Source organism: Schistosoma mansoni, chromosome 3 (genome assembly GCF_000237925.1).
Source record: "Schistosoma mansoni strain Puerto Rico chromosome 3, complete genome".
In the NCBI taxonomy this organism is placed as follows: Eukaryota; Metazoa; Platyhelminthes; class Trematoda; order Strigeidida; family Schistosomatidae; genus Schistosoma; species Schistosoma mansoni.
In genome coordinates, this window is record NC_031497.1 from 21,012,422 (window position 1) to 21,026,532 (window position 14,111).

General features: G+C 35.6%; 1 protein-coding gene across 1 annotated transcript in view; it reads left to right on the plus strand.

The window, feature by feature from the left end:
- The window catches only part of Smp_134790 (transcription initiation factor iid, 28 kD subunit-related), a gene marked incomplete at both ends in the record, with an annotated part of 13,247 nt that extends 7,430 nt beyond the window's left edge, over positions 1 to 5,817 (plus strand). The window contains 2 exons of the mRNA XM_018799608.1: positions 665 to 761; positions 5,690 to 5,817. Coding sequence (XP_018651380.1) covers positions 665 to 761; positions 5,690 to 5,817 — 225 coding nt within the window. The remainder of the gene's footprint in view (positions 1 to 664; positions 762 to 5,689) is intronic.
- Positions 5,818 to 14,111: the final 8,294 nt, after the last annotated feature.

A 14,111-nucleotide genomic window follows, 5' to 3' on the forward strand; every position in this document is an offset into this window, starting at 1 on the left:
GAAACGGCCGTCTAGTGCTTCCAGGTTTTCGGAGGTGGTCTAGCTTCAATTGACTCATGATCTCAGCTATATAAACTTCATATTATTTATTTTTCAATGTAAAAAATAATTTTTTTTGTAACGGTTAATCAAATAGTCATCTTTATGGGATTTCATTTTGGCAAAAAAGATTGAGTAATGACCATGTTTTCCATTTCACTTACTTGGTATTGCTGTCATCGTATTGTTTTTACTTTAATTAAAGTGTTCATCATTTCATTTGTCTAACTGGTCATCCTGACTCGAAAAATGTGTGGTATAAAAACCTACATGTAGGTACGAAAGATTGATTTTCAATCATTAGCCTCCAGAATTGTAATCTGAATTCAAATAGCTGGTTATTAGTTATGTTAATTTGCATTCAAGCTAATCTTAATGTACTGTTCAACGTAGATAGATGTCCGTTTTTTTTCTTTGATGAACATATTTATATTTGAGAATGGTGTTTATTATTGATTGTTTTCATTGAGAGCACCACTAACAACAATAAGGGGACATTGAATATTTGTTTTATCCTAGATTAGGGTTCCTGAAGAGTACGCAACTATTTATTTAAATCGTCTAATTAACATTTAGTCTTAATTTTTTGTTGTCACAATATCATTTGTTTGCTTTTTTTCCACAGCTGATACAATCTATAGCTCCATGTTCAGTTTCACAAAATGTAGTTATTGCTATGGCTGGTTTAACAAAAGTTTTTATTGGAGAACTAGTTGAAGAGGGTAAGTAGAACCTCCTTTTCATCAAAATGTGCATACATGAATAATTTATCTCATTGTTATGACTTTTACCCTGTCAATTATTACGTGATTAAATCGTCAATCAAAATATCAACTAATATAACCTTATCATATTGAAGGTTTGTGGAAACTGTAGTAATTTAATGGTTGAATTCATAAGTTGATTTAAGCTAGACCACCATTGAAAACCTGGAAGAACTGGACGGCCGTCTTGTCCCGAGTTCAGGATCATGGTGCGTACTATTGGGAAGTCCCATACTAGGACGAAATGGCCGTCCAGTGATTTCAGGTTTCCTATTATGGTCTAGTTTAAATTGACTAATGAATTAAACCACTAAATTAATATGACCTTGTTCTCGTGTTAACTCTGAATCCTGATTGGTCTTTCTTGCCCAGTCATTCCCATCGAGTCCAAAAAGCAATCTCAACCTCTACTGTATGAACCGTGTATTTCAGACATACATGGTTCATATACAAGGAAACAAGACCGCATCATACTATAAAATAAAAAATAACAACTATACATGACCAAACCAAAAGGCGGCTGTAAGTGTGAGAGACTGTAACTAATAAGTTGGGAATAAGTTAAGAATGGTAAATTGTATCACAATAACCTATAGGTCAAATGAAAGGAATACGAATATATATAGTTTGCTTACTTAGTAATTACCCAATAAGAATATATGTAATAACAGTCCATAAATAAATCCTAGTCCACCCCTCCAAATGCCCTGGTACGGCCGAGAGTGGAGAGAGTCCTCTCTCCCTCTCTAAATGCTCTCATATGGCCACGCGTATATAGCCCCTGACAGGGAAGTCCTACTCATTGCCTTCTGGTGGTGGGGGTGTTGTTTACGAAATTGAGGACAAAAAGCGAATGTACGGCGCTTTAACCGGGTTGGTGGACACGGAAAGTCAACCTAGGGAAGTTGGAAAACCCTGATTCCAAACCAATGGTGCACATGGGCTCCAGTATCCTGAGGAACAAAAGGCGTATGAACCAATTGTTGGTCACCGGCTACCATGGGACTGCTTCTCCTCACGATACTCCACTGCCTTGTGGGTTATATCTTTAGGTCAAAGGCTCCGGATGTGGCTTCCTAAGAAAACTACCTGCTTCGATTTGGGTACCTGGGCAGTATCACAGCCCTCACACAAATCAAATGAGATTTGTGAGGCGCATATTTATCTGGTGCTTCTTTGTACTAATATTTATGTGTTTAAATAAATAAATAATTCCTACTAGTTATCAATCATTTATTTTTAGTTCGAATGTAACACTAATCAAATGTTATTTATTGCTATAAAATTCTCAAAGGCATCGCTTTTAGGGTTCATTTTGTCTATCTTATAAATATGTAATAGATAATATTTAAATGACATTAAACGGCTTTAATCCTCTTGATTTGTATGGCTTGAGAATACTTTATCTTCCATAGGACTCCAGTAGGAACTCTTACTCTTTAGCTCTATCATTCGATCTTGAATATGTTATTCATTTTCTGTGTAATAACCTTCACTCTTTTTCTGTCTAATTATTCCACCAATTAGTGTCTCATCATGTCCTGCTTTCCAATTTCAGTGGTAGCTTATGAATGCGAGCGCATCGTACGATAAAGTTGTCTTTTGTAGAGATAGTAGAAACTCCTCTTACAAAATATTTAATCATCTTTCCTCGATTCCACGTGTGAATAATGGTTATTTATTATTTATTTATTTATTTAAACATATAAACATTGGTACAAGGAGGCACCAAACAGATATGCGCCGCATAAATCATTCGACTTGTGTGAGGGCTGGGATACTGCTTGGGTGCCCAGACCGAAGCAGATCGTTTACTTAGGGGGCCACACCCTGAGCCTTTGACCTAAAGATCTAATCCATAAGACAGTGGAGCATCATACGGAGATGCAGTTCCATGGTATCCGGTGACCGACGATTGTTTCATACGCCATTTGTTCTCTCAGGATACTGGAGTTCATGTACACCATTGGTTTGGAATCAGAGTTTTCCAACTCCTCTAGGTTGACTTTTCGTGTCGACCAACCCGATTCGCTTTTCATTCTTTCAATTTCGTAAACAGTAATGCCACGAGAAGGCAGTGAGTACAACTTCCCTGGCAGTGGTTGCGTGTACGTGGCCATATGAGGGCATTTCGAGAGGGATAGCTAACTCTCCCCACTCTCAGCCGTACCAAGGCATTTGGAAGCTTGAATAATGGTTAAAATGTCGCTTTTCGTATATGATTAGGTCATAATGAGTTCTGTATTGCTTGTAGAATAATAATTCAGTCTATACCCCACATTGTGTAAAATACACTAGCTTGTTATAGTATTTCATCATTTGTACCGATCCGTTCATCAGAATGATTTAAAATGTCTATTCTCATCATTTTATCCTTAACTGTAAAAACTCGAACATTAGAGAAATATTGAAATTGATTAACTATGAATGGACTAAATCGACAGGTCACCCCTTCCAAATATCAATTAAAATGGTCGTTTTATTCCTTTCTAAAAGAGTTTATAAAACTTCTTCACAATACAAAAGTACTATGAATTGATTCGATCTAGAAAATCTATTTGAAACAGAATTTTAAATGCTTTAAGAATACTTTCAAGACGTACATCTTCTCGTACATCATTTCTGTATTGTTGATAAAGAGAACTGAAAATTAAAACTTTTGGAGGCCCACAAGAAGTCTTCGAAATAGCTTTCAAAAACTGGAAAGAGGCTGATAATACTTCGTTTAATTAGCTTCCAGCAGAAAGTTCCTTGAGAGTTCGAGGAAAACGATTGATTATGTGTTAGATCTTAATTAGATAATCGTCAATTTTGTCACGAATTTCTGCATGTTTCCAAAAGCTTCTAGAATATCATCGTCATGCACTAACTTATAAACTCCTTTTTTTCTTCATTGAAACTAACTTTGAAAGTAAGGCTTCTTCACATGCGTCTCGCCCTCTGTTCGGCTTTCACGTGTAGGAGATTTTTATCAGACTTGGAAGCGGTAGAAAGTCAGTGTCAAACGTTCATATCTTAAACGTATCTGTAGTCGGAAAATATATATGGATAACATTTAACAACAAGACTTATTCTTTTATTATCTGAGGCTTTTCTTTGTTTTTCTGTCATAACAACGAATGTTCGGTTAAATCTTTCATTCTGTATATCTCAAATAAACTAGTAATCATGTCAGAGGTGCTGCATTTGTATGAATTAGAACACAGACCAATCTAGCAAACGCACCGTAAATAAAATGAATCACAAGTTCTGACTTCGATAACCAACTACCCCAAGAAGATTCTTCTACCAACGGAAAACTAGTCAATTGAAAAATAAGGGGTACTAAACGCCCTATTTTTAATCTATTTATAAGTATATATGTTCACGACCAACTTGAAGAACTGATAAAACTGACGACCTGAAAACTATTTTTGTCATTGAAATGATAGCGAAAATGTGTAGCTCAGATGAATCCATTCGAATATGTTTCAGTCACCTAAGTGAGTTGTCTAACTATAACGCTTCTGTTATCTTTCTGGACAAGATTAGTAGCGCCCAGACAAATAGAAATCACCATTTTAGAATTAAAAGGACTAGCAATTGGTTTTCCTCAAACCGTTTGTCATCTTCTATATTCTGATTAATTTTGTATTAGGTTGATCTCTGACTATCTGATTGATTGATCTGATTCTCATCAACTGATAGATTCCATATGTCAAGATGCTTATCAATTACAGATTGACCCAAGTACTAGCGGTTTAAAAATTATACGGTATTCTTATGATTTACTCGGTTCAAATATGTTACATTATGTCGGGTGATTTTTGTATGTATAACTATCGACATAAATAGTTTACGATAGTGTTAACAATATGTACTATGGGTGAAATAGACTTCAGTTACAATATTTGTATACCAAATGTAGTTGTACACAAGGGGATTCCTCGTGCTTATTCTCAAAAAGTTAACCTCTATAAAGGATCTCGCCTACGCCATATCCGTCTAGCAACCAAAGGACAGGTTTACTGCACAGCAGTTCGTTCTGTCCTACTTTATGGCAGTGAAACATGGTCGGTAAGAGTAGAAGATATTCGTAGGCTACTAGTATTCGATCATAGGTGTCTTCGAAGCATTGCTCGTATATTCTGGGACCACCGGGTAAGTAATGCAGTTGTTAAGAAACGGGTACTAGGTAAGGATGCCATCTCAACTGATGAAGTTTCACTACTTCATCAGTTGAGATGGCTGGGACACGTGTTACGTATGCCCAACCATCGACTGACCCGACGTGCAATCTTTTATGGTGTAGGAGTAAGTTGGAAGAAAGCTAGGGGCGGACAGATCAAAACGTCGCACAAATCCATGAAGTCACTGACAATTGGACTGAGCCATGTTGGTAGGTGTAGACTACCTGGTTAGGATTCGCGAGATGATAGCAATCGATGGTTAGAGACCTTAAATGACATGGCTCAAAATCGTTTGCAATGGCGAAGGTGCATCCACACTTTGTGTTCTACCAAATTCTAATCTGAATTCCTTATGTCTCTATCTTTTTTTCTTTCCAAATTTACTTCATTGGATTATACTTCTTCAATAACATCTTCAACCCCTAATCTTTCGGATTACTGCTTATACTCTTACCACTTCTACCACTATGGGATTTGAATCGACAACTGCATCTCTGTGTTAATGTGGTATGGCAACTCGAACTGATGTCCGTACGTACGAAGTTCTACGTTGTGACTGACTGACCAACTAACCTGTATAAAGCTTTGATATTTGTTCGACTTTCTATTTAATCTCCCTTCAAATTTATCTGAACATTTGACTACCTGAATATTGATTCGTCGAACTACTGTGTTTTTTTTTTGTATTATCGATTTTTAATTACTTTTTTTTCATAGCATTAAATTACAAAGAACAATTAGGTGAAAGTGGACCGTTAAAACCAAAGCATATTAGAGAAGCTTATCGTATATTATCAGATGAACGACGATGTTGTACAGAAACGCCAGAAAATCCTCTTTTATAATATATGTGTATATGAGTTTTAGGGTGTTTTTTTCTATCTTTATTAATGTGTTAATGTATTCTAACTTCTTCCCTAAATAAAAAAGAACACTTGTAAAATATTAAAAAATATTATCATAAGGGTTTTTTTGTGAAGATTTAGTATTTTCATAGTTGAAAGTGTAAGTCAATTGAAGCTAGACCACTATGGAAAACCTGGAAGCACTGTAGGCCGTTTCGTCCTATTGTGGGACTCCTCAGCAGTGCGCATCCACGACTTCGCCTCGCGAGGTTGATTACTGAATAGTTATACACACGATTTTCCCCGGGGAAGGGTTAACCACTGACTAAACTACATTAATATGAACCAAAGTTTATATATAACATCAAATTTTACGCTCATACTTTGGAGACTGAAGATAATATTTGAATTTTGTGGCGGTTTGATTCAAATTTACAGTCGAGAATTAAGTTTTTCTACTATTAAACTACATTATTTTTAAATACCAGGGTTGTTATTATGAACTATTTAAAACATACATATCTTTATATAATCCCTATTTTGTCAGCTATGATTGTTGAGATGGTTTTTGAACCATATTTTCTTTCCTAACTATTTATCTACAAGTTGTGTTATATCGATTGGGTGAGTGCCCAGTTAATATATATGAACGTTATATGACCGCCAATTAGAGAGCAGCGATTTTATCGATCGGATCCAATGATGCACAAAATCCTATGAGCAGTCTTGAGCACTACTCGGTCCTGCTTTCTGCCTAGCCCAGCCAGTTAAGTTCAGAACACCAATAACAGCTTCTGCAATATCAATCATTATTCTCAAACATACTGGGTTTATATACCAACCAAACTGACCACATCGTACCATAAAATAGAAAATAACATTTGTACAAGATTTGGCCAAATGTGTCTGTGAATAGGGGGAACAGTAAATAAAGGACTAGATATAACTCAAGAATGGTAAATCGTATAATAATAGTCTATAGGTCAAAATGAAGCTTATAATAAGAGGGATACGAGTATGAACAGTTTAGTTACTTAACAATTATACAATAGGAAATATACATATCACATTGGTCCATAAATAGTTCTCAAAGTTACCATTCATAAATCTCCGCGGGATATAAATGCTAAATGATATAAATGCGATAACATTAGTCATGATAATTATGTAAATAATAAAAATCTTCATATTTATCTCCACATCGAAATTTGCCCTACAATGAAATGTTTTTTCCCAGAACTGTAATCAGAAAAAATATAGCTGTATCTACTGTGCAAGCTTCTTATAGTTAATGTTTCAGCTGTTTGCCAGGCGACCACCGATTCGTAAACATTATCCAGTTCGATATGGAACCATTTCTATGGGACTATTACTTTAAAGATGATATTTTCAATGAAATATCAACTTTTGCACCTTCTAATAAACACGTTTTTATGTCCAAATTTCTATAAGTCACTGACTCCAGTCTTGATCTCACAGAAATTTACTAGATTTAATGATGCGTTTAGTACCCACTGATTGTAGTTTATTCCAGAAATATATTAATTGGTCGCTCAGTAGTGACCTTTATCATTGTTGTTAAATCCTTGGTGCCGATCGAATTTTAATGATCAAGTTGCAACTTGACCACTAATATAAGTAAGTGAACATATTCTACTGTATGTATTGAGGGTAGTCAACAGTAGGGTCTGGACCTAAGGGTCCTGCTAATTGGCAGTCATCAGCAGGACGTACTAGGAATCTTGAGGAAATCGATCCTCCCAGTGGGATTCAAACAGACGTTACGTAGCTCTACAGACTGAAATTTTATCTTGATTGATTAATCCACGTAGATTGAACTCAAATCCTACAGGGAGCATCATCTACCTCATGACCGCACATACGAAACAGTTGTTCAGTTCTCCCAGATTACTAGTAGTTCTCTAGCCGGTATTGGTGGGTTACAAAGACTATTTCCAAACTGGACGGATTTATGAAAAATATTAACTAAACAATAAAGATACTTTCATGTACGTTAGAAAGAGTTTTAAGCATATGACTCGGAAAATCAATTCTTTCCTAATATTAGGAAATACATTGTTTATTCACCGTGTTCAGATAACCATTTCTTCTACACATAATCAACATAAACAGTTATTAATTGAAATAAGTGGTATTATATATTTATATGGACATTTCCAGCCTCAAAGTTTAACTTCAAATGACAGTACATGTTGAGATAAGTGGACGTAGGTAATAACCCATGTATATGATATCTCAATTGTCTCAGAGTTACTTTTCATTGATTGTATTACCCTTGCTGATTGGAACCGAATAAAAAACTTTAACTGTAGGGGAAAACACCAATCAATAAGTTTTGATTTTAAGTTATTTTAACTGTAACGCTGAACGAAACGTACTTTTCCAGAGTTTTATTTGCATTTGAAAGATGTTTAAGTACCTCACTGAAGTAGATTGTGATAATTTGATGCAGAAAAAGAAAATACTTCTAAAACTCACTAAACTAACGCAGACATTTTTTTTAGATATCCACGTTATTATTAAGAATAGCAAAACAGGTAGAGCAGAACAAAATCGTTGTCGTTATTTGTCGTAAGAATGAATAAGTTATTGTTGCAACGATACATGAAGCTGAAGAAGCAATGGACTACTGGGGAAAGAGCATTACAAAGGTTAAATACAGCCTTCCTTCGAGATGCTAACAAACTCAAACAATTGAAGATAACTCAACAACAGGTTCCAAGCTCTACAGGATCTACTGAGAGAACAAGAAAATACGATGCAGGACAACTGAAAAGGGATAAAAGAATCACTAACTTCAACGTGTGAGGAGGTTCTGGGTCCTAAGAAGCATCATCATAAGGAATGGATCTCTATGGGAACCGTCAACAAGATTCAAGAAAGGAAGAACAAGAAGACAGCAATTGACAACAGTCGAACACGAGCAGAAAAAGTCAAAGAACAAGCAGACTAAGCAGAAGCGAACAAACAAGTGAAATGAAGCACAAGAGATGACAAACACAGATAAGTGGAAGATTTAGCAACGACAGCAGAAAAAGCTGTAAGTGAATGAAATATGAGACAACTATATGAAATAACTAAGGAAGTAGCTGGAAAATGTACAAAACCGCAGCAATTATTCAAGAAGGGAAAGGGCTAGCCAATCATTGAGATGCAAGATACTGAATATCCATTGGCCGGATACCATCAGCAACAACCTACTATGGCAGAGAACAAATCAGCTTCTTGCTGAAAGGGAAATAGGAAAAGGTGGATAGGACACATTGTGGAAATCATCGACCTGCATCACGAGGTAGGCGCTAACTTGGAATCCTGAAGCTAATAGAGAATGAGGAAGACCAATGAATACAGTAGGTCGGCAATTGGAGGCAAACATTAAAGGGATGAAGAATGACTGACAAGGATTGTCCAAGACAGAGTTTGATGGAGAATGCTGGTGGGCAGCCTACGCTCCTCTAAGAGGGTTAACAGGAGTAAATTGTAATGATACGAGTTGTTAAACGGTTTATACATGATACGTTGAGTTAATTACCTTGTATATGTAATTGAAATCGCTTAAGGACTGATTAATAGCTCATATATGATACTTATCACCACGCTATTCGTTAATGATGCATCTATCCTGACATGTTGATCAAATGGTATCCGGAATATCAATAACACGATAAGACCAACCTTTTTTCTAATGTAAAGTGCTTAACAAACTAACATACTTTAAATGCATCTGTTTTCTAACGAAAATGAAAACTTCGTTAGCAACTTTACATTACAATGTCACCAATCATACTGCTGTTATTTTCTTTGATGACCTGTGCTGAGTTTCTGTATTAACCGAACTGTAAGAGCTTATCATGATTTTTCCATTGTTCTGATGTTTATCAACTTGTTCTACTCATAAAAATATCAGTAGTATCAATAGAAATATTCAAATTAATGATGGTTGTGTTAAAAGCTGTCTGATAGTAGTTCGAGTATATTCAGTCATCAATTTGAATATTTTCTATCAAGTATTTGTGACAATACATTGTAGATCAGGTGCAATTTTACAGAGAGACCCAATCAAGTTCATTGCAAGATTGGTGAAAATTTAATTACAGCGATATGTTTTAGTTATGTAAAACTTTTTAACATTATTCAAAGTAATTAAGTTGTTTACATGGATGCCGGTTAAGTGCTCTTGCGCGAGACTTGTTGATCCTGGGTTTGAATCTCGCGAGGCAGGATCGTGGATGCGCACTGCTGAGAAGTCCAACAATAGAACGAAACAGCCGTTCAGTGCTTCTAGGTTTTCCATGGTGGTCTAGCTTCAATTGACTCATGATCTCAACTATATAAAGTTACTACAAGCTCCACGAAACCCCCTTTTGATGATAAAATTTAATTCAAGAGAATATATTGTTCCATATACAGCATACTTCCCTATCCTTGCTCTTTATATGCTGGCTGAAATGTATCAGGATTCGCCTTAGTTGAAAAACGATAGATAGTTTACAACTAGACAGTATTCACCTAAGATTTTGGTAAGTGCTGGATTGAATGTTTGGAACATTGACCATTTGGATTACTTAGAAAAATGTTGTTTGTAAAGGCATATCCTCATTTTGTTAGCCTTTACAATATAATCTTAGTGTTAATTTTTTCCCAACATTATTTAGATAGGTAACCCTCAGCTACTTCAGAGCAAGTACTATTTAATTCATTCATATTCCATTAAGCTGTAGAAAGAATATCCTGAAAGTTATTCTTTTATTGAAAAATGAGTGACTTCATTTATAATGGGTCCTTACAAAGACATTGAAGTTAAGTTTCAACTGTACAGTATTTAATATTTAGGAATATATTGTACAGTTCAAAAAGAAATAGAATGACCATAGACTTAAAAACATTCTATACTGTAATCAGTCCTAGTGTAGAACCACTGCATTACTCCTGTTACTCCTCATGAAGTAGCATAAGCCACCCACAAGCATTCTCCATCCAACTCCATTTTAGACAATCCTTTCCAGTTGCTATTCATCCTTTTGATGTCTGCCTCCGATTCCCGTCGTAATGTGTTCTTCGGTCTTCCTTTTTTTTCCGCTTCCCTTCAGGATTCTAGGTAAGAGCTTGCCTCGTGATGCAGTTTGATGATTTCCGAAATGTATGTCCTATCTACTTCCAATATCTTTCCCTAATTTCCTCTTCATTCGGAAGCTGGTTTGTTCTCTTCCACAGTAGGCTGTTGCTGATGGTATTCAGTCAATAACAGACATTGAGTATCATGCGTAGACAATTGTTTTTAAGTACTTGTACCTTATTGATGATGGTTGTAGTAGTTCTTAAATTTCAGCTCCATACAGTTGAACTGTGTTGACGTTCGTTTTGAAGATTCTTACTCTGATGTTAGCTTGTAAACAGTTGTTTTGAGTTCCATATGCTCTTCATCGGTAGGAATAATGTTGTTGCATTGTCAATACTTGCCCTTACGTCTGTATTAAATTTTCCTTGTTCGTCGTTGATGCTATCCAGGTAAGTGAGAGTTTTCACTTCTTCCACAGTTTCTTCATCAAGTGAGATTGGATGGGTGTCCACTGTGTTGTATTTGAGGATCTTGGTTTTCGCCTTGTGTATGTTGATTATTTGGACAATGAGGTTAAGAAAATTAAAAATAAACTTTGAAATAAAATTAGAAAAAGTTGGCTTTCTTGATGAATTGGTCTCCTTTTTGGAAGTCCTCAAAAATCATTGTCAATTGTTTTTGTTATGTTGGGCTGTCGTATGATTCTGATTTTGACATTTACGTTTCCTATATGCGAACTCAACCTATCACTTTGGTGTGAAGATAAGAAATGAATGGGGAACTTTGTTAGATAGCCGAATAAATTATGTACACGTGTTCATTCTTAAACACAGTTATTTGTCCATGGGGTAATTGAACCAAATTTCAGCTAACTGTATTCATCAATAAACAGATATCACTTAACTTTTGGTTCAACATATGTACATAAGCATGTGACATGTATTGATTGACCCAGCCTAGTCTTAGACTTCCTAGTAGTGTGTATAACGACTTCAATCACAAAGCATTCCCCTCTCAAGTTGAGTACAATATATGTAGATCAGAAAGCTGGAATTCAATGAGCTTTCAGTAGATATAGACTCTGCCAAATATTTCATAATCTCCAAACTATTTAGTAGTATGGAACGGATCTGAGAATTTCTGAATCATTAATTACAATTAAGACGATTAATTATTCTATAGACACTTCATAAAATCTTTATTTTTCAATAGATATTACTAAAAATATATATAAAAAGGCTAGTTCTATCGAAAAAGTTTTCATTATGATGAAGTATCTTATTATAAAGAAAATAATAAATCAACATAATCATTATATACAAGCAGGTGGCTATTAGGACTCAATAGCTGAGTCGATAACGCGATGGTATTTGAAGCGAATGGTACTGGGTTCAAGTCTCGGAGTGAACATCAACTCTGAGATGTAGATACATCCAGCTGATGAGTACCAAATAGAACGAAACGCGCTTCCTGGATTCCACTGCTAGCTACCATCAATCTTTGTTTATAATACTTGTGACTTCAGGTAATATCGAGGTAGTCCGAACAGGGTGCATATATGCCAATAAGAGACTGATAAATTGCAGTCCGAAATAACAATAGTAAGATACGAGTAAACAACATCAAGTGAATATCATTATATACATTATCACATTTAATTATTTTGACATAATTATAGTTATTCCACATTTTCAATACAGACATACTATGGGTTTTATTCAAATTCAGCCAGATCTGTTGGGAGATATCAACTCACTGAAGACATCGGTGAATGATTGCTCAACTTCGTGAATTGGTTGAAGTAAGACATCAACACCGTTAGATGCCGGCTCAATGGTCTAGTGGTTATGCGCTCGCGCGCGAGACTGATAGGTCCTGGGTTCGAACCTCGCGAGGTGAGGTCGTGGATGCGCACTGCTGAGGAGTCCCACAATAGGACGAAAGGGCCATCCAGTGCTTCCGGGTTTTCCATGGTGGTCTAGCTTCAATTGACTCATGATCTCAACTATTAAAATTACTATAATATTCACAAAAACCCTTTCAGATTTACAAATGTTTAGTAAATACATTCTGTGACGACTATGTACACAAGTTAGTGAGTAATTATGTTTAATTGTTAACCCACACAAAATACATACGCACGTACACACACACACACAACATGGTTGAAAGTACAATAGAACAAAATCTTACTCAAGGTCAAAGAAGGACAGTTATCATGTATGACTCATAGACTTTAAACCTGTTGGTCAAGATGGTATGATAGTTGTTTAACAAAAATCTAGACACATTTTCATATACTGTTTTCAATTCCAACTTCAAAATGTTTCCTCTGACAAAGGTTGTGTGAAAGACTGAAACCCGTAGAAGATTCTGTTATTTTTCTTTTGAAATAATATATTTTTAGTAATGTCATTAACCAGGCCAGTCAGTTATACACAATATAGGATCTGACACGAATATCCATTGGTTCGAGTTGCGAGATCTATCAACATAGCGAAGTGAAATTCTCAAGATAAATGATAGAGTAGTGTAATGAGCAGAACACGACTGGGGACAATCGAATGTATTTAAACAAACATTACAGACTATCTCAGTAAATTCTGATAACCATAGAATAGACATTTAATTTGCAAATTAACAACCAATAGTCTCAGTCTTCCCTGTTTCTTCTTTAATTCCATTGTTCGTGCATTTTCGTACCGATTGTGCTTCATTCCTGTTCTTTCCTTATCGATCTTCTGCCAAAATACATTCTATGTCTGACCATCACCATATACTACTTATATGGATATAAGTAGACCACACCACAGTAGTACCAATGTTAGTAGGAAAAATAATACAATTGAAGAAAGAATTAATTTGTGGGAAAGGAAATTACAAGATGATTTTACAACTCAAGATATAAGGGGGAGATAAAGAGGAACACACTATATGCTGGACTGATACAGGCATATCAAGTGTCTATGTACACATGCTAATTCGAAGCTAGATGGCAGGTGAGAGGTGCTTAGGTTATCTGGCAGTGAGTGAATTTCCAATTTTACGACATTTTTAGGGCCGGATTTTTCGGTTCCACCATCTTTATAAGCCATTATACGTTCCATGTCTTTCTTACTGTCTGTACAGTGTAAAACAAAACATGCAATTAATTGGAACCGCTTATATATTGTATCAAAGTCTTGACTTAAATATTTGACGGGCAGATAAATAT